This window comes from Pristis pectinata, chromosome 2 (genome assembly GCF_009764475.1).
Source record: "Pristis pectinata isolate sPriPec2 chromosome 2, sPriPec2.1.pri, whole genome shotgun sequence".
Taxonomy (NCBI): Eukaryota; Metazoa; Chordata; class Chondrichthyes; order Rhinopristiformes; family Pristidae; genus Pristis; species Pristis pectinata.
The window spans coordinates 28417569-28437595 of NC_067406.1; the positions used below are offsets into that span (position 1 = coordinate 28417569).

Below are 20027 nucleotides of genomic sequence, written 5' to 3' on the forward strand. Positions count from 1 at the left end.
CCCTCTATTTTGCTCAGCTCCATGTACCTATCTAACAGTCTCTTGAAAGATCCTATCGTATCCGCCTCCACCATCGTTTCTGGCAGCTCATTCCACACACTCACCACTCTCTGAGTAAAAAAAAACATACCCCTGACATCTCCCCTATATCTACTCCCCAGCACCTTAAACCTATGTCCTCTTGTGGCCACCAATTCAGCCCTGGGGAAAAGCCTCTGACTATCTACCTGATCAATACCTCTTATCATCTTATATACCTCTATCAGGTCCCCCCTCATCCTCCGTCTCTCCAAGGAGAAAAGGCCCAGTTCCCTCAACCTGCTTTCATAAGGCATGCTCCGCATTCCAGGCAGCATCCTTGTAAATCTCCTCTGCACCCTCTCTATGGCTTTTACATCTTTCCTGTAGTGAGGTGACCAGAACTGAGCACAGTACTCCAAGTGGGGTCTGACCAGGGACCTATATAGCTACAACAATACCTCTCGGCTCCTAAATTCAATTCCCTGATTGATGAAGGACAATACACCATATGCCTTCCTAACCACAGAGTCAACCTGCTCAGCCGCTTTGAGCGTCCTATGGACTCGGACCCCAAGATCCCTCTGATCCTCCACACTGCCAAGAGTCCTACCATTAAGGCTATATTCCGCCAACATATTTGACCTACCAAAATGAACCACTTCACACTTACACCAACATGAATTGAGTTAAGGAGTTCTGAAATGCACAAATATCACCAAGCACATAAAAATCTGCAACTGTACATGGACACATATCAATCAACTGCTAAAACTTGCACAGTATTTATTATTCTGCTCTAAAACACTAGAGATGAACAGAGCTGAAAGAAAAGCTGAGCTTCCACTTTGATATTTTCCTACAATTTAAGGAGTTATTGTGTGCTGGGAAGGATATCCAATAACATTAACACAATTGGCAAAACGGACAAAAGTGATGTAGTGTTGTCACAAAATACTGTGCCCTTTGGCCTGGTGAACATCCCAAGGACTGCTAAGATGTTGAAATACCTTATACTCAGAGTCCTTCTGTATCCAAAAACAATTCAAGAAGTGCCTTTGCTCAAGCTGTATTACTATGGTTAACTGGATCTTAGCTAATAGCAGAGTTCTCTTAACTCAAATAGCAGAATATCAGCAACCTGAATTATAAGTTCAGCTTCAACAAGGTTGATCTTAAGGTTTAAAACAAGTATCAGCACCAATCAACAATAAATAATTGTTAAAGGGATTGGTACTAGACTATTTGGGCTCAGTGAGCAGAAAGATCAAACAAGGCAAATTATCTGACTAACATTTTTCTTATAATCCACTTACGACTGATGCAATGTTCTTCAATGTAGAAGCTGCATTTGGAAAGGTGAAACAAATGCATGATTTGAGCTGAACGCTCTTTGAAAAAGGACTTCCATTTTATATACTGACTCCGCATCGAAAAATTTTCATCAACAAAGAAAGAAGTTTACCAATCATAGCCAGGAAATTACTCCAAGTTTTTCCAATCAAACAGACTAATCTACATTCCTGAAAGAAACAAACAGGAAATAATTCTAACAGGATAAGTAAAGTTAATGGACTACCTTTATTCACACATTTCATCATTCAAAGGCCAGCTACCACTGTTCAGCTTGTTACCATAGAAAAGTATTTGGACTGCAGAGTCACATCGCCCAGCAAAGAGAAGAGACAACAACACATCATATCTAACTGCAGATGATGAGAGAGACCAAAGGATCCAGGCAGTCTGTCACACCTGAAAAAGCTGATGCCTGTTGCCAGCAACTGCCCACATGTACACTGCAGCCCTACATCTCAGCACTGCACGGCAACACCATTTGCCCCAGTCCTCATACACAGCTGCTCCGTACTGATCCCTGGACAATTTATTGCATGGGCTTGCACCAGGCACAGCACAGCAACACAAACAGTGGGAAATACACTGCTTTGTGCCAGGTTCTAGGCAGTGCACAGCTTAAGTGGATGTCTTTTAAAGAGTACAGGGGACTACGTATCTACAGTTATTTAGAGCAGAAGACAAAGAATGCTGTAATGAATCAGTGCTCTGTGGATTAGTATTAAAACAGATACAACTGTATATATAGTCACCCTTACTAAAACTATATTTCTATTCCAAATTAAATACTTGAACTTAAGTTCCACAGGAAACACTTGCTATCACTGAAATGGTAAAAAAAAAAGGTAAATTGTGCCAAAATAGATTAACCAGTGGTATTGTCTTTGGGATTATGCTTATTCATGAAATGGCTACCACAATTGAAATTGTAACAATCAACCAATCATTGATGAGTTTGAGAGGTATGTGACTGCATTACATAAATGAAAGTGAATCCAGTTTACAAACAAAGATTCATTCAGTTAAGTTTCACCAGCATTTCATTTTATTCTGGAATAGCAAGCCTTTTTTGAAAAAACAAATCTTTGGCTATGAAAAACATATTCTTCCAATCAATGGGATCTGAGTGATTGAACAGCTCCCTTAATGCAAGTACATTTTCACAGTTCAGACTACATGGCATGGTCTGAAAGCAGTATTATGTGTGACATGTTCAATCGTGCGGTTTTGGGGACATCTACTGGTAATTCCGTGCTACAGCTAACTGCCACCTTTTACAAAACTGACTGTGCAATAACCTCGTGGTGGAACTCAAAAGTTCCATTGTTGACTTGCATATTCTAAAACCTTTTTATTCAGAATAAGGTAAATTTCCTGACCAAAGAACACAAAAACAGCATTTGAACTCGCTCACTTAATTAATCTAATGAGCATCTGCAATATTCCTACTAGCAAATGCATAATGCCAAAGATTCCGCCCCCCCCCCCCACCATAAATTTTCCAATCCATTACGGCAAGAGATTACCAGAATAGCAGAAACAATTCAACAATATGTTCATGTGTTCAGAGCCCCCTTGAAAAATTGTAACATCCTCCATTGGCTTGTAGGAATCCCTGGCCCGTGACCACTCAAAATAGTGGAGGAAGATTTGAGATTGAGATGGCACCAAGAGCCTCAAGTCTTTTTGTTGGAAGCATGCCGAAGCCCAATGTAGTGGAAGGAATGTTCCACCTGCCAGACTATCCACTCGCATATACCATCAGGCACCTCCTACTCCACCTGTGGCAAAGTCAGCAGGTTGCATAATGACCTCAGCAGCCAGCTCAGAACTCAAAGAAGCAGAGTGGAAATAATCCATACTGAACTGAGTGCCTAAGCAGTTTGGCAATGGGTTACAATGATTAAAATTACTGCTCATAATCATATAATTTCAAATGTAAAACAGTGACTTAAAGGCAAGTGCCTTCAGGGATATAGTGGGTAAAGACTAACTGTTGAATATTTTATACCATGCTGGAAGTTTACAGAAGATTGCTCAGAATTTGGACAGTTTACTATTTCAAATATGATCCTTCAGCAACTAATAGTATAGATTTGAGCCTGGAATATGAAAGTCTGATTACATATCCACATCATAAAAGCACCATAGGAGATCTCTTTCATCTCCCTGTCTGATCCATTCCTAGAAACGAACACGTACCCTTGCCCAAACACATAAAAGGATGCACCACTGCAGTCATACAGCATGCTGTTGACTTGAGGTAATAGTCATAGAATCATACAGCTCAGAATAAGGCCCATCAACCCACTGTATACTTATATTCACTGGTTCCATTTTCCAGTACTCAGTCCGTAGCCTTCTACACCATGGCATTTCAGGTTCTTGTCTAAGTATTTAAATGTCGTTAGAATACCCATCTTCACTTCCAATTCACGCATGCATTTCAAACTTCAACCACCATCTGGGTGAAAAAATTAGTCCTCAAAATCACCGACCCTTTACCCTAAAGCAATGCCCATTGGATAAAGGCATCTTTGCTATGGGGAAAAGTTTCTCACTCTCTGCCCCTCAAAATTTTGTACACCCCATTCAAGTCCCCTTGCAGCCTTCTCCATTTCAAGGGAAACAAACCATCCCTGGCAACATCCTGGTGAATCTCTTCTGTAACTTCTCCACTGCAATCACATCTTCCCTATCATGTAGCAACCAAAATTACACAAAGTAATCCAGTTGTGGTTTAAATACTGTTTCAAATGGTGGTATAATAACCTGCTTGTTCTTATATTCTGCACCCAGGCTAAAGAAGGCCTTCTTAACTACCCAATCTACCTGTATTTCAGGGATCTTTGGACATGCACACCAAAATCCCTTTGCTCCTGGGAGCTACTATTCAGCCTTATTAGTCCTCACATTTTTCAGGATTAAATTTCATCTGCCATTTCTCTGCCCTCTTAACAACTCATCAGTATTGTTCTGTTGCTGAAGTTGCTTAAGGTTGCTGTGGTGAGTAGTATGAGTACGAGAGCGGGAAGTCTCGTTGCCGTGGTAAGTATGGCAAGAACTAGAATGAGAGTGAGAACGGGAAGCAGTTTGAAAAGGTAGGCCCGTTGTTGTTCTTGAAGCTGTAGTGAATAGCTGTTGATTAGCTAATTGGATAACAAGGCAGCAGCTGCCAATAAGAAGAAGTTAGGGTCAAGAAGTTAACACTGTCCACTCACACAATGGCCACTCTGTGTGGGGAGCTGAGGCTTTCGTGTAAGAGGCTTCGGCGTGAAGAGGTGGAGTAGGTGAGCGGAGGCTTCTGGTAGGTTCTCTTTCTTTCTCTGTTATTTGTAATTTTCTTTGTATAGAACAGTGGGAATGGCAGTCAGGGCAGAAGTATGCTCCTCCTGTAGGATGTGGGAAATCAGCCTCCAGCGTCACTAATGACTTCACCTGCAGGAAGTGCGTCCAGCTGCAGCTCCTTACAGACTGTGTTAGGGAGTTGGAGCTGCAGTTGGATGAACTCTGGATCATTTGGGAAGCTGAGGAGATGATAGATAGGAGTTACCAGGAGGCCGTTAAAAATAGAGGGTGCAGGATGTAGGTAGTTGGGTAACAATTAGGGGAGGGAAAAGGAATAGGCAGTCGGTACAGGATACGCCGGTGACCATTTCCCTGAATAGCAAGTATGTCATTTTGGATGCTGGTGGGGGTTGGATGAATCGCTGGTGGAAAGCCACAGCAGCTGGGTCTCTGGCGCGGAGTCTGGATCTATGGCTCGGGGGGGGAAAGAGGAAGGAAGAAAAGAGGAGTAGGATAGTGATAGGGGATTCATTGGTTAGGGGGACAGATAGGAGATTCTGTGGAGATTCAAGAACGAGACTCCTGTTTGGTATGCTGCCTTGCAGGTGCCAAGGTGAGGGACATCTTGGATCGAGCACACAGCATTCTTAAGGGAGAGAGTGAGGAGCCAGAGTTGTGGTGCACATTGGCACCAATGACATTAGGTAAGATAAGGCTTGAGGTCCTGAAAAGTGAGTATGGGAGTTAGGAAGAAAGCTAAAAAGCAGGACTTCAAGGGTCATATTCTCTGGATTGCTACCTGTGCCATGCACCATGGAGGGAAAGAATAGGAAGATATGGCAGACTAATGAGTGGCTGAAGAGTTGGTGCAGGGGGCAGGGGTTCAGATTTGTGATCATTGGGCTCTCTTCTGGGGTAGATATCTGTACAAGAGACAGGTTACACCTGAACTGGAGAGGGACCAGCGTCCTTGCGGGCAAGTTTGCTAGAGCTGTTGGGGAGGGTTTAAACTAGGTTGGCAGTGGGATGGGAACCGGAGTATTAGATTAGAAGATGGATCAGTTGGTGTAGAAGTAGATGCAATGTATACAGAGAAGGTGAGGAAGGATGGGCAGGGGACAGGGCATAAATGCAATCAATTAGATGGGTTGAAATACATTTACCTTAATGCAAGAAGTGTTAAGAATAAGGATGATGAACACGGATCAATACATGGAATTACAATGTTGTGGCCATTAGAGAGACTTGGCTGTCTTAAGTGCGGGAGTGGCTGATTGAGATTTGGGGTTTAGATGTTTCAAAAGGGATAGGGAAGGGGATAAAAGGATGGCATTGCTAATCGGAGATAGTATCACAGCTGCAGGGATGGAGGATGTACTGGAGGGATCATCTACTGAGTCAGTGTGGGTAGAAGTCAAAAACAGGAAGGGAGAGATCACTCTATAGGCCCCCAAATAGCTATCGGGACACTGAGGAGCAGATAAGTAGGCAGATTTTGCAAAGGTGCCAAAATAACAGGGTTGTTATTATGGGTGACTTCGACTTCCCCAATATTAATTGGCACCTCCCTAGTGCAAAAGGTTTAGATGGGGCAGAATTTGTTAGGTGTGTACAGGAAGGATTCCTGACACAGTATGTAGACAGGCTGACCACAAGAGAAGCCATGCTGGATCTGGTGTCAACTTGGTCAGGTGAAAGACCTCTTGGTGGGCAAGCATTTTGGCCTGTGGGCATTTTTGGCCTGTCCTTTGTGATTTTCATAAAAACTTTGATGAGGAAGTGGAAGGATGGGTTGGTAAGTTTGCAGATAACACCAAGGTTGGTGGTGTAGTAGTGAAGAAGGTTGTCATAGGTTGCAACAGGATTTAGACAGGATGCAGAGCTGGATGGAGAAGCGGCAGATGGAGTTCAATTCGGAAAAGTGTGAAGTGATACACTTTGGAAGAATGAAGATGAAGGCAGTGTACATGGTTAACAGCAAGATTCTTAGCAGTGTGGAGGAACAGAGAGACCTTGGGGTTCAAGTACATAGATCCCTCAAAGCCACACAAATGGATAGGGCAGTTAAGGCGGTGTATGATGTGCTGGCCTTCATTAGCCGGGGGATTGAGTTTAAGAGCCGAGAGGTAATGTTGTGCTTCTATAAGACTCTGGTTAGACCACACTTGGAATATTGTGTTCAGTTCTGGTCACCTCATCATAGGAAGGACGTGGAAGCATTGGAGAGGGTGCAGAGGAGATTTACAAGGATGCCACCTGGGTTGGAGAACATGTCTTATGAGGAGAGGTTGAGTGAGTTAGGGCTTTTCTCTTTGGAGTGACGGAGGATGACAGGAGACTTGATAGAGGTATAAGATTATGAGAGGCGTTGACAGCCAGCACCTTTTCCCCAGGGTGGCAATGGCCAATACTAGAGGTCAGCGTTTAAGATGTGTGAAGGAAAATTCAGGGGAGATGTGAGGGGTAGTTTTTTTTTACACAGTGGTGGGTGCCTGGACTGCACTACCAGGGGTGGTGGTAGAGGCTGATACAATAGGGTCATTTAAGAGACTATTAGATAGGCACATGGACAAAAGAAAAATAGAGGGTTATAGGAGGTGAAGTAGAGAGGGGGATAGATTGAATGGGGAAAAGGTTAATATAGGTCGGCACAACATCGTGGGCCGAAGGGCCCGTACTGTGCTGTACTGTACTGTTATGCTCCTCACTATCAACACCATCAATTTTCATGTCTGCAAGTTTAATCATCATACCTTCTATATTCACATTCAGACCATTAATGCATATAACAAATAACAAGGAATGCCAGCAATGATCCTTGCAGTACATTTCTGGTCACAAGTTTCCAATCACAAGACCGCTTTGGATCCAATTTGCAAACTGCCTTGGATCCTGTGAGCTCTTACCTTTTGGACCAATCATATTACTCACTGACATGCTTAGTTACTTTTTTGGAATAATGTAATCAAAATGTCAAGGTTACCTGAACCTTTGCTACCCACATAGTAACAAGCATCACTCACCTATCAATCCTGTGCTTGTTGATTTACAGTGGCTCCCAGCAGAGTCCAGATATGAAAATTCTCAATCTTGTTTTCAAGTCCCTCCGTAGCATCTTCCCTCTTTAGGATTTATACCCCCAAACCTTAATACCATCAAAAATCTGCACTACTCCAGTTCTGGCCTGAATCAACCCCAAATTTATCCATTCTACCACTTAATAACTGGCAGCCTTCTCCTATCAAATCCTTAAACTCTGAAATCCCATTGCACAGTTTTTGGCCTATTTTCCTCCTTTAAGCTAATCTTGAAAACCTGCCTTAACCTTTGGCTGTATGTACTAACACCTCCTCATAAGTCTAGATATCAATTTCCATTTACTTGCAAAGTACCCAAGCACGTTTTCTATGTTAAGATGAACAAGGGAAGTTGTTGCTATCACTACTAAATGTATCAGGTTTTTTTTTGACTGAAGTTGCAGAAAAATCATTTGATGTTCTCTTAGCTTAAGATGGTTTAACACTCAGTGAGACCTACAGGCGAGATGGAATTGAATCCTGATGTGGTAAATGTGACATTATTCAAAGAATGAAGAAATTACTGAGACAGTATTGCTTTTTTTGGTATCTCCACGTTACATGAGGACCAAAGCAAGACAAAACAGCTCTAAAGTTGTTCTGACATCTGTTGACAGTGCAGTTTAATTGAAGACATAATCCTGTGCAAATGTTAGCGCCCCAACAAGTAATGATTAACTAATGAATGAAAATTATTAGGCTGGGTCACCTCCAAAGGTCAACAATTCTTAAAAATCATAGAAATTATATAGCATTCTATCTACATACCATTCAAAATTCCCCCATTGGACCAAGTCTATGCTCTTGATGCTTATGAATGATTGAGGAATATTCAAATCAAGATATTTCAGATTGTGATCATAGTTATTTCTCCTGAAATCTGTAACCCAGTGTGTCATGAATATCTTGTTTTGTTCTGCTCACATGTATGAGCTTGTTTGACAAAGTGATAGTACACGAGGGAGTGCATCCTCACAACAGTGACTTGCAGTTAAGATGGAATGATGGTTACTCTTTCTAATGCCATATTGGACGCATCTGGAATGGGTAGTTGACAGGAAAATTGAGTAAGTGAACAATGAAGTCATTATAAACATCCTGTAGTAACAACTAGGAATAGGTGCCACCATGAAATACAGCCTCACCAGTTTTTCCATACAAACCAGATTACCAGCAGAATTAAGAAAAGTGAAACCCTTGAAGAGAAAGTACCTAGCAAAGGAAATATTGTTTAAAATCAAAATGGTCTGGTGGGTGAGAATTACACATCATGTGGTGGATGGCATTATGTAATTTTAAAAATTTGTTGTAGCCTTTAAACCACCAATGGTTTATTCCTCAAGAATGCTTTCTCAGTAGGAGGCCTCGTCCAAAAATCACATTTTACAAAGAAAGATGAAAATGAGTATTAGGATGTCACTTCGAACAGAAGGGATGGCAACTTTAAGAATTGTTCAACATAGGAAAAATGACATATCCTTTGCAGTTCCACATATAGACCATGTACTGATGTTTCTGACATGGATCTTTCCAAACATTAGTATGCTGTTGACAGAAGCAATAGTTCCAAAGATGTAAATGTCCTCAAGGAACAAAATGATTTTATCCATTACTCATTAGAGGTAAAACTCTTACAACTATAATACAATTAAATCTTAATCCTGATCAATTACAGCTGATATAGAGCTTCCTCAAACCAGGCTGTGATTACTTTTCCATGAAATTCTAACTTCCAAACCCCCCCACTTATTAAGATAATGAGAAAGTTAAGAAATTCATGCAAGTTTACTATCTTAAAGCATGTGATGTGCAATGAGATGGCCCAAATTTTGAAATAAACTTTAATTCTCAAAGACAACACTGAAGTTCAATCACAAAAGAAACTAAGTAGTTTTATCGAGTTTAATCTAAAGAGATTAAGTAAATTATTGTGGAGTCAAATATGGGATAGTCCAAGAAAACGAACATCCATCTCAGGCCACAAAGAACAAATTTGAATATATGGTATAGGACATCCCAAATTGATTTACTGAGCCAAGAATACATTTCAAAGATAGTGAATATGTGGTAATGTAGAAGTAGAAGCAGCCAATTCTGAATAATTAGCAGTGTGACAATGCCTAGATACCCCACTTTCTTGCTGACATTTGCAGGGTATACTTTGGTCAGGCTAGCAGAAAAACACGAGAACTCAAAAGTAGGAGCAGGAGCAGTTCACCCGACCCGAGTCTGCCCTGCCATTCAAACACATCATGGCTGTTCTGCCCAAGGACACTTCTCCACAGAAGCCATCAATTCTCCATTCTTTCAAGAATGTATCTACCTCTTCTTCAAATATCTCCTGTGATCAACATCAAACAGTATCGACCAGTTAGAAAATCTATCACAACAGAAAATCCCCGTTTCCTACCCCACAGAACAAATACTGGAGAGAAGCAGCAAGAATTAGTGATGCTGTTTTCTCAAGCTTTCAGATATTTTAAAATAAATATACATTTAAGGCCAGGTCTCTGAGTGCTCGAATTTTTTCACTACCACTCTGGAGTAGGTTTTGTTACAGGGTTGTCTGTAGTAAGATAAACGAAGGCAGTAATGAGGAAATCTTAAACCAAAATATGTTTCTTTTTGTATTATACATACAGTGTGTGTGTATGTATATGTGTATGTGTATGTGTGTGTATATATATATATATATATATATATATATATATATATATATATATATATATATATATATATATATAATGCCCACAATGAAAATATTCACAGGATGTTAAACTTACTTGCCGTGGTTGCTCTATTACTTTCTGCAGCTCTGTTTTAACTTTGTTATTGGGATGATCTGTAACTTTAGTTACTGGCTGCTTGAAAATGGATGCAGTCTGTCTTATTGGCAGGGATGTGTTCAAATCCAACTTGCCCTGTAAGTTTAAAACAAAAAAGATAAATAAATGGTTAAAATAGGATTGTAATAAAAATTCTTGTGCAATAATCCACATGCATTTTTATGAATGTGGGTTTGTGGTCTACCCCCCAGAGTGGAGGAAAAGCACAAAAATGTCAGCTCTCTTCAGCCTGATTTTAAAATTTACATCCTTGAGTTCAAAATTTTCCATGGCTCATCCCTCCCATAGTGGTAACCAACAAACTTTGAAAAACAATTTTGATTCATTTCCATCCCTCACATCTTTTTCCACAACTAGCTGTACTATCAACTGCCTAAGCCCTAAAATTCAAAATGTCAATCCCAAATAAAGTCACAAGTCATTCAGCATGGAAATAGGCCCTTTAGCGCGAGGTTTGTGTCGACCATCACCCACTTACATGAATCGCCACAGATCCCATTTTTATTCTCCCCACATTCCCATCAATTGCCCTAGCCCCAGATTCCACTACTCACCTACAGCAGGGGTAACATATAGCAGCCAATTAACCTACCGACAATATGCCCTCAGATAAGGAAACTGGAATACGCAGAGGACACTAATGTGGTTACAGAAGAATGTGCAAACTCCACACAGCCATGATGCCTTTCCACCTAGGTTTCATGAGGTAGGAATAACTACAAATCCTTAAGTTGAAGATTCTCTAGAAAGTAGTGATCACAACATGGTAGAATTCCAGACACAGTTTGGAGGTGCACACCTCAGGTCCTCAATTTAAACAAGAGCAATGTATGAAGGTAGAATTGCTTAGAGCGGACTGGGGAAAATACGCTAAAGAAAGGTCAGCAGATGAGCAGTGGCAGATACTTAAAGCAGCTATTTCATAATACTCAGCAAATATTAATTCCAATTAAAAAGGACACAATGAGAAAGACGTTTAACAAAAGAAGTCAAGGAACATACCAAATCATAAACTATAGCATACTAAGCAGCAAAAGCTAATGGAAGACAAAAAAAAACCAAGGAATTTGTCAGGAACTAGCAGTGCGAGACTAAAAAGCTAAGTAGGAATGTAATTGATTATGAGAGTAAACTAGCAAGTAAGATCAAAAGCAGCAAGACCTTCTAAGGATGTTTAAAAAGAGGGCAGCGAAGGCAAGTGTGAGATCCCTAGAGGGTGAGACTGCACAATCAATAATGAAAAACTAGGAACTGGCAATTACTTTAAATCAATACCTTGCATCAATTTCAGGATGGAAGATACTGGAAATATCCAAGCTGAGTAGATGGGCTAATTTCAAGCAGGGAAGAACTTGTAACAATTCATATTACAAGGGACAAAGTATTTGAATAAGTAATGAAACTAAAGACAAAGTCACCAGGACCCAGAGGCCTGCCATTTTAAAGGAAGTGACTTCCGATATAGTAGAATCATTGGTTAAAGATTTTCAAAACTGACTGAATTCTGGGAGGGTACTAGAAGATTTAATAACTGCAAATCTGTCCCCCTTATTCAAAGTAGGGAGGAGAACAAATGTAGGAAACTACAGGCCAGTTAGCTTAATATCTACTGTTGAGGTTAACATGGTTTTATGAAAAGTAAAGGCAATTTTGCCAGAGTCCTTTAGGATGTAACGATAGAGGGAACCTGTAGATGAGGTGTATTTGGATTTCCAGAACGCATTCTTTAAGGAGCCACAAAATAAAAGCTCATGATTTGGAGGAAGTGTGTTAATAACGATTACAAACTGGTTATCACAGAAGACAGTCAATTTAAATGAGGATCTCTCAGACAGGAGAGGTGTAACCAGTGAATTGCCCAAGGAACAGTTTTTGGTCATTACTGACACTAGCTTTTTTAATCCAGATTCATTTAATTTATGAAATTCATGCCTCAGCATTGGTAGTCCAGTACCATCACCTATGTTATTGTATTTCTGTTGAACAATCTGTTTATTCTACCACAGCAAAATATAAAAAACAAATTTTTTCCCCTCCATCCCAAATCTCACACATTAAATCTTCTCTCTAACATTCCTGCATTTTACACTCAAAACAGTTTCTATCCACATTGACCCAAGCCAGCATAATTTTAAACATCTCTATCAATAATTCCACAGTTTATCCCCTGTTCAAAAGAAAAATATATATTTTAAACTTTCTTCCTCCTAATAAATCTGATGTTACACTCAAAGCTGCTGAGTATTCAATGTGGCCATAGTTTCTCTACTTGCCTTCTATACCTAATGTCTTGAGAACCTGAACCCTCAATCTCTCAACTCTTTCTTATTAAACATCCAATAACCAAACCATAATCACCACATTTTTTTTCACCAAAACCTAGTGAATTGCCATGGGTACTTTGTGCATTAGACAACATTATCAATATTGCTTTAAATGGACCTCACAACTAATTTACAAATCCTCTTCATAGTAATAGTTTGCAAGTTTGAACACAATGCAGACCCACAACACAAACACTGCAGATCAAGCAGCAACTGTGGAGATTGTTTCAGAATAAAGAAGACCTTTCATCAGAACTGGGAAAGTGCAAGAACATATTAGTTTTAAGTTGCAGAGAGGGTCCGGGAAGAATGGATAGGACAAAGGTTTGGTGGGGGGGGGGGGGTGGAAGGGGGAAGAGCAGAACAAAACAATGGGCTTGGCTTGACGGTCCTGCATGTGAATCTTGGAAAAGAAAAGAGGTGGACCATAATGCTGGAGGCCAGATCAATGGAGGTGAAGCCCTCCTGAGAAAATGAGGTCAGTGACCATCTGGGAGAAATGGCCCTTATTAGAATGATGAGGGAATAATCCAGAGCGATGTATGAAGAGATCTGCAAGCTGATGTTTGCCCTTTGTGAGAAAGAGTTTAGTTTGCCAAACAGACACAGCTCCATTCTCTTGGTGTATTTGATGATGACACCAGGGTTTGTCCTTGGTGAGATGAAGGCTTCAGTAGGGGATGGGTTAAAGAGTGTAAAAGGCGTGAAAAAAGTTGAGATTGCTAACTGCTAACATTAATTATGAATGGACCGAGATGGTAAGCAGCCATAAGGAAGGGTCTAGTTGGATCATGAATTCTGGAGACAAAAGTCTTGAGAGAAGACTCCTGAGCAAAGAAATAGGCAAAGAGGCAGCATTATCACATTGGGTTCAGAATGCATCAAGATGGGGATGCTGGTAAATGAAGCAAAGGCTTTTGCTAAGACCTGATTGTTGGAGTCAGAAAGATAAAACAGACTTCCCTTCCTTTTCTGGATTTGTCTATCTTCAGCTCAGGAAATAAGTTCATGACCAATATCCATTACAAGCCCAATACAAGCCCAAAGGCTCCCATAATTTTCTCAACGTTACTTCCTTCCACCTTGTTTCCTGGAAGAACTCATTCCACTCTCCCTTTTTCCCCCAGCTCAATCGTATCTCCTGTGATTATAAGACATTTCACATGGAGATGTCAGTATTCCTTTTTCCTTGCACATGGCTTCCCCTTTAGTACAGTTGTCAGAGCCCTCAAGCATGCCCCAACTCTTTCCCGTACCTGTGCTCGCCCCTACTCTTCACCTGGCCAGGGCAAGGATGGGAATCCTCTTGTCCTCAGCTCCCACCCCAAGTCTCTGACTTGAACAGATTATCCACAATTTCTGCCACTTTCAATGAGATACCACATCTTTCCCTCCCAACCCCTTTCAGCATTTCAAAGGGACTGTTCCCTGCGTTACTCCCTTATCCTCTCTTTGATTTCCACCACACTCCCCTTCTCAATGCAATTGCAGGAGATGCAACACTTGTCCTTTTATCTCACTCCCTTCCTATCATCCAAGGACCTGAAGTGTCCCTCCAGGTGAAGCAGCGATTTGCTTGTGCTTTTTTTTAAAATTTTATTTACAGCGTGGTAACAGGCCCTTCCAGCCCAATGAGTCCGCAACGCCCATTTTAAACCCAAATTAACCTACCCGTACACCTTTGCAATGTGGGAGGAAACCGGAGCACCCGGAGGAAACCCACACAGACATGGGAGAACGTACAAACTCCTTACAGACAGCAACGGGAATTGAACCCCGATCGCTGGCGCTGTAATAGCGTCGCGCTAACTGCTACACTACTGTGCCGCCCCTTCTTCCAATCAAGTGTATTGCCTTCAATGCTCAAGATGTGGGCTTCTCTACACTGGATAAGCCAAATGAACATTGGATGTCTGCTTTGCAGAGTACCTCTGTTCAGTTATCAGCTTTTTTTTTAAACACAGTGTGATGTTTGCTTCCAGAATTTGCTGGTATTTAATTGAATTCATTCTTCCCTCTACCAGTGAAATGTTCCCCGTGCCACTGGCTGCAACACAAGCCCAGAGCATGATCGATCCACCCCCATGCTTAACAGTTGGAGAGGTGTTCTTTTTGTGAAATTCTGCACCCTTTTTTCTCCAAACATTCCTTTGCTCATTGCGGCCAAAAAGTTCTATTTTAACTCTATCCTACGATGACTGTGAACAAGCCACAGCCCTAACAAGCTAACGAAGGTCTGAGACCTTGGTAAAAGTTATCTGAGAGCTCAAATCTCCTGGGGTGCCCAAACTTTTGCGTGGTGCTCCTTTCCTTTTTTCCCCCACTCTAAAATTGTACAAAACAAAAATAATACACTAATCTTGCTTAAAATGTTGAAAAGAATGTTTCACCTTTAACTTTGACTTTTGGAGATCAGTTCATCTTCTACTATTCACAGTAACAGAAATTTTGACCGGGGTGCCCAAACTTTTGCATGCCACTGTATAAATGCCTCAGAACTTAAATGTCGAGTTAACAAAGTTCAGTTAACCTGCTTTTTCTGGTTGCATCAGAACTTGCCAATTCTTATGCAAGATTTTCCTCTCTCTGGAGAGGCTACATTATATGCTGGGTATTTCCAGCATTCTCCTCGTCTTACGGTTTAACTCTGACCTGTGATGCACAATTTTAATATGTCCCTTTCTCTCCCTCTCTTCTCCCTCTCAATCTCTCAGGATGACCTCAGCAATCCTGGACTTGGAGGGGTTCTTTGTCCTATCCATCCATCCCCCACTCTGCAACTTAAAACTTACAGGTTTCTCACTTTACCAGTTCTGATGAAGGGTCTTAGATCTGAAACTTTGATGGTTTCTCCTTCCACAATTGCTGCCCAACCTGCTGAATGTTTCCATCACTTACTGTAATACTAGTACCCATTTCTAATCTTTAACTCCAGCTCAGTTTTCTACCTTTCTGGCAATGATTACTTTCATTTGCTACTTTCCCCAAACTCCATACGTTTGATCTTCCTCAGAAGTTTACTTCATGGTACTTTGAACAAAAGCTTCTGAAAATTTCATGTATAAAGATTAGTTATGTTTCAATTATATATTTTCTATCTACTCAAAAGTATAATTAAACTACAGTGCTTCCATTTCCATTTACTCACTAATCAAAAATCACATTTTAGAAGTGGTTTTGAACTGACTTTGAAATCAGTTCCTCACAGGAGAAATCAAGAGCAACATGCCACCTACAACAGGTTTGATCCAACTGAACACTAATTGAAACTTACTGGAAAATGCTTTGCACTGAACTGAATTGACTTGACTATCTTTTAGGATCTTTACTCAAATGTGATGGTAGCTCTTCCTAAATTTCGCAAATGTTCTCCAATGTTAGACATACTAACATGTACACTGGAAGTGTTAAGCACATTCTCGGATCTACTGCAGGAATAGCAAGTCCATTCAATTCAGTGGGGAGAAATGGATGTGGGCATCAGTCTCCAGAAATATTTCTCATTTAATTTTTGTTAGAATTCAATCGGTTTATCTTCAATGGTTTCTGAATGCTAGGAGAAGCCAAGAGTATTCAATACCAAGAACATGGCAAATTTTAATGGCTGTTTAAGCCAAGGGAAGTGACTAGATGGCTAAATACTTCACTGGCACAACTTGTTCTGGCCCACCCACAAAAGGGAGCTGTATCACACAGATCTCTACCTTCACCATTTAGGTTCTGGGTGGCACCAATCACCAAGGCATCACCAGCACAAACACACAAAATAAACAAGCACATCAGTAAAGAACATTAAGAGTTTGTCTCTAGAAGTTACGGCCAGTTGACTGCTATATAAATAAAATGAAAGTCCCAGTCAAGATCAACATAAAGATCCAAGGATAGATGATAATTATCCCAAGGTCGTGCCAGAACTAGCAAAGTTCACAAAGCATTCAGTAACATGGAATTCTTTGGAACTATCTACAGCTAAATTTTGACCATGATTTATCATGTTCTTAGGAATCTGTTGAAATTTGTTGTAGTATGCTAATATACTTTAATTCCAGGACTACAAACTGAAAACTCAAACTATATTTAGGATACAAATTTCAAAGTAGTAAAGAACAAATTCAGCACTGGTGTGGAACTATGATGAATGAATAGGAGAGACTTCTAGAAAAAGTTAAAAAAATAAATCTGATGTTGAACCTTCCTGAGTGGATAAATTAATATGGGTCAAATGACTTTTCTAATCCACAAGGTACTTAAATGAAAAAACACACCAGCAACATCTTCCAACAGGTCCAAAAATTACAACACTCTTGGGTTGCACCCATTACATCAACCAGATCAATAGAAAAACTGCAATTATAGTTAAGGCTCAGTTCCACATAGCATAATAATAGTGGATATACTGCTCCATTAAAGTTGTTCAATTTTATATAATCAGTAAATCTGTGGTTGAATGCAAATGAATGGAGCATATATATCTCTGGGATGTATAAAAAATACTGTTTTGTAATATATTTATAATTCTGCACCAACATTCGCAATTGTCTCTTAAGCATGCAGAGGGAGGTCTTGGTTTCAAAAAGAACTGTAGATTAAGGGAGATAACACATGGAGGCGTGCACACACACAAAGTTGAAAGGCATAGGTCTATTCTATCAACAAGCAGGACAAAATTGACCTAATTATTTACTATCATGTTAGCCACCTCCTGAACAGTAGAATGACTTTAGGTTAAACCATTCAACTTCATTCAAATTCACATCACAGATTCATTATTTTGGATCAAGGCTAAGAAATGCAAGAGGCAGGAGTAATGGTATTTGACAATGTTTAACAACATGGCAACAAGCAACATAGCAGAACTGGTGTCAGCAAAGTTCAGCTGAAAAGTAGCTGCAGACATATTAGGAGCACAAAAGCTGCAGTTAGTTCAGTGCACAAATATTAAAAATTCAAATACTTGCAGGAGTTTTACTGTTAAAATTTGACCTGGAGACCATCTATTGGACCCAGAACAATGCAACCAGAACTCCCCTTGACAACATTGAATGTGAAATTGCCCGCTGATAACTCTGCAATTATTACCTTTACAAATAAAAGACTTGCATTTAAATACCACCTTCCACAACTTCAGGAAACCCCAAAGTACATGACAGACAAATTTGAAATATAGATGTAATGTAGCTAACAAAACAGCCAATTTCAATGATCTCCTACAACCAGCAATCAGATAATGGTCACAATGTTTTATTTAGGGATAATATTGGCCAAGTTAGAAAACCTCTCTTTGGAAATAGTAGCCTTGGCCCCGACCATGAGAGAGAGCAAACAGAACCTTTGACACCTCATCCAAATGACAGTACCTTTGATGGTGCTGTATTTCCTTGAGTAAATTTTTGTGAGATTTCTGCAATGGGACTTGAACTTGTAACTACTAGCTCAAATGGCACTACAATTTTCAAAATTAACAGGTTCCTCAGACCCTCAACATCACAATTACTGATTCTCCTGACATTAATAACCTGGGAATTGTCAGTGGCCAGAAGCTTAATTGGACCCATGACATGGTTGCAAGTACGGGGAGAATCTGGAAACTTGAAAACAAGCTGCTCCTCATGATTCCTCAAAGAAGCACCAGAACCCTATAAGTTACTAATGAGGAGTATGATAGAAAACCATATTGGGACATAAAATAGTTGATAAACAGCTGAGGTCCTTCTAGTTCACCATATAACAAGCTGGGGGCCAAACAATACAATAGTAGATCTACTAACTAATCAGTACAATCAATATTATTTAGCCTGGACCAAGGAAAACACTGGTCCAGAAATCAGAGTGTAACAATTTCTTGGGGTCTATGGGCAGAGGGGATGGGTGTAGGTTGGGGAGGGGTGAAGCAGTCCTTCCCTTAAAACTTCCTCCATCAAGGTCAGAAAACATTGAAGCTTCAACTCATTGAAATTCCTGGGTCTGGAGTACTTGACAAGGTTGCATCCTGGCAAAAAAATCAGGCCCCAATCAGTAAGCATCCTCCTTCAGTCTTCTAGATCAGTGCCTTGAGGTGAAGTTAGTTCAGTGCACAAACACTCAAAAGATGAGCACCCATTAGAAGCCATGCTGTTAAAACTTAGTCTGGAAGTTATCTATTGGACCCAACAGGATCCAGGTATACTAAAAAAAATACCTTGCATGGGTGCATCCTCCGTACGGAGGTTCACTGTTCCAATGCAAAGAAAATAAAAACAGCAACTACTGAGGCTTTGCACCTACATTGATGTGAGCAGTGCTCAATGTCTAGGAGGATGACAACAAAGCATTTACATATCTTTGTAAATAACAAGCTACGCTATCTATTTGTAATCCTCTTTAAGAACTTAAGGGGCAGGAAAAGGCTCCTCATAACAGCCCTGCCATAAGAACAGATTGATCTTCTACCTTCACCTTTTGAAGCAGATGGGAAAGAGTGAAAAGCAAAATAGCATGGGCAGATCATCTAGTGTGGCTCCAGAATGATCTGCCTTGTAACGCGAGACTGTAACGAAGCAACTGGCTGTGGTAATTTGATATCTGAGCCAGGTGTGTACTTCAGCTAATGATTAACCACCTCTAATGGAGAACAGAAATTCTGCCTATGCAGATCCTGATTGATTTGAACATTAACGTCCTAAGAGGTTAGATGCATGCTATCAACAGTGAAAGCTTAGGAAGCTCCAGTATGCTGGGCATTTCTGGAATTCATTCAAGGCCACATGCTTACCAGCACAGTACAGAAAAGTTGCAAACTATCTGCCCAATCAAATCCTTCACAACTATAACAGAATTAGTTGCAGGCATGTTGTGCCAGTAAACAAAGTATCAACATCAGATATTTTACCTGAACCTATTGCTCTAGAGCTTGATTTCTTGTGTCACTGAGCTTAGAGAGAATGGGAATTGGCCATTACAACAGAGAGAAATCTTGAAAAAAAATATTTTAATCCACTACACCTTGTTCCAGGAGATCCTAAATACCAAATGTTGTGATTATTTAATACAAATACAGATATTAAAGTTTAAAAAGAGGGCAAAAAGGGTTAGATACATATGGCTGTATTTGACAGAAATAAACTACATTCATAAGATAGCCA

At 40.3% G+C, this 20027-nt stretch overlaps 1 protein-coding gene across 3 annotated transcripts in view; it reads right to left on the reverse strand.

The window, feature by feature from the left end:
- Positions 1-20027, reverse strand: part of mbd2 (methyl-CpG binding domain protein 2) — a 74828-nt gene that overhangs the window by 35455 nt on the left and 19346 nt on the right. For all 3 annotated transcript variants that reach the window (XM_052010462.1, XM_052010460.1, XM_052010463.1), the window contains one exon: positions 10520-10657. In XM_052010462.1, coding sequence (XP_051866422.1) covers positions 10520-10657 — 138 coding nt within the window. The remainder of the gene's footprint in view (positions 1-10519; positions 10658-20027) is intronic.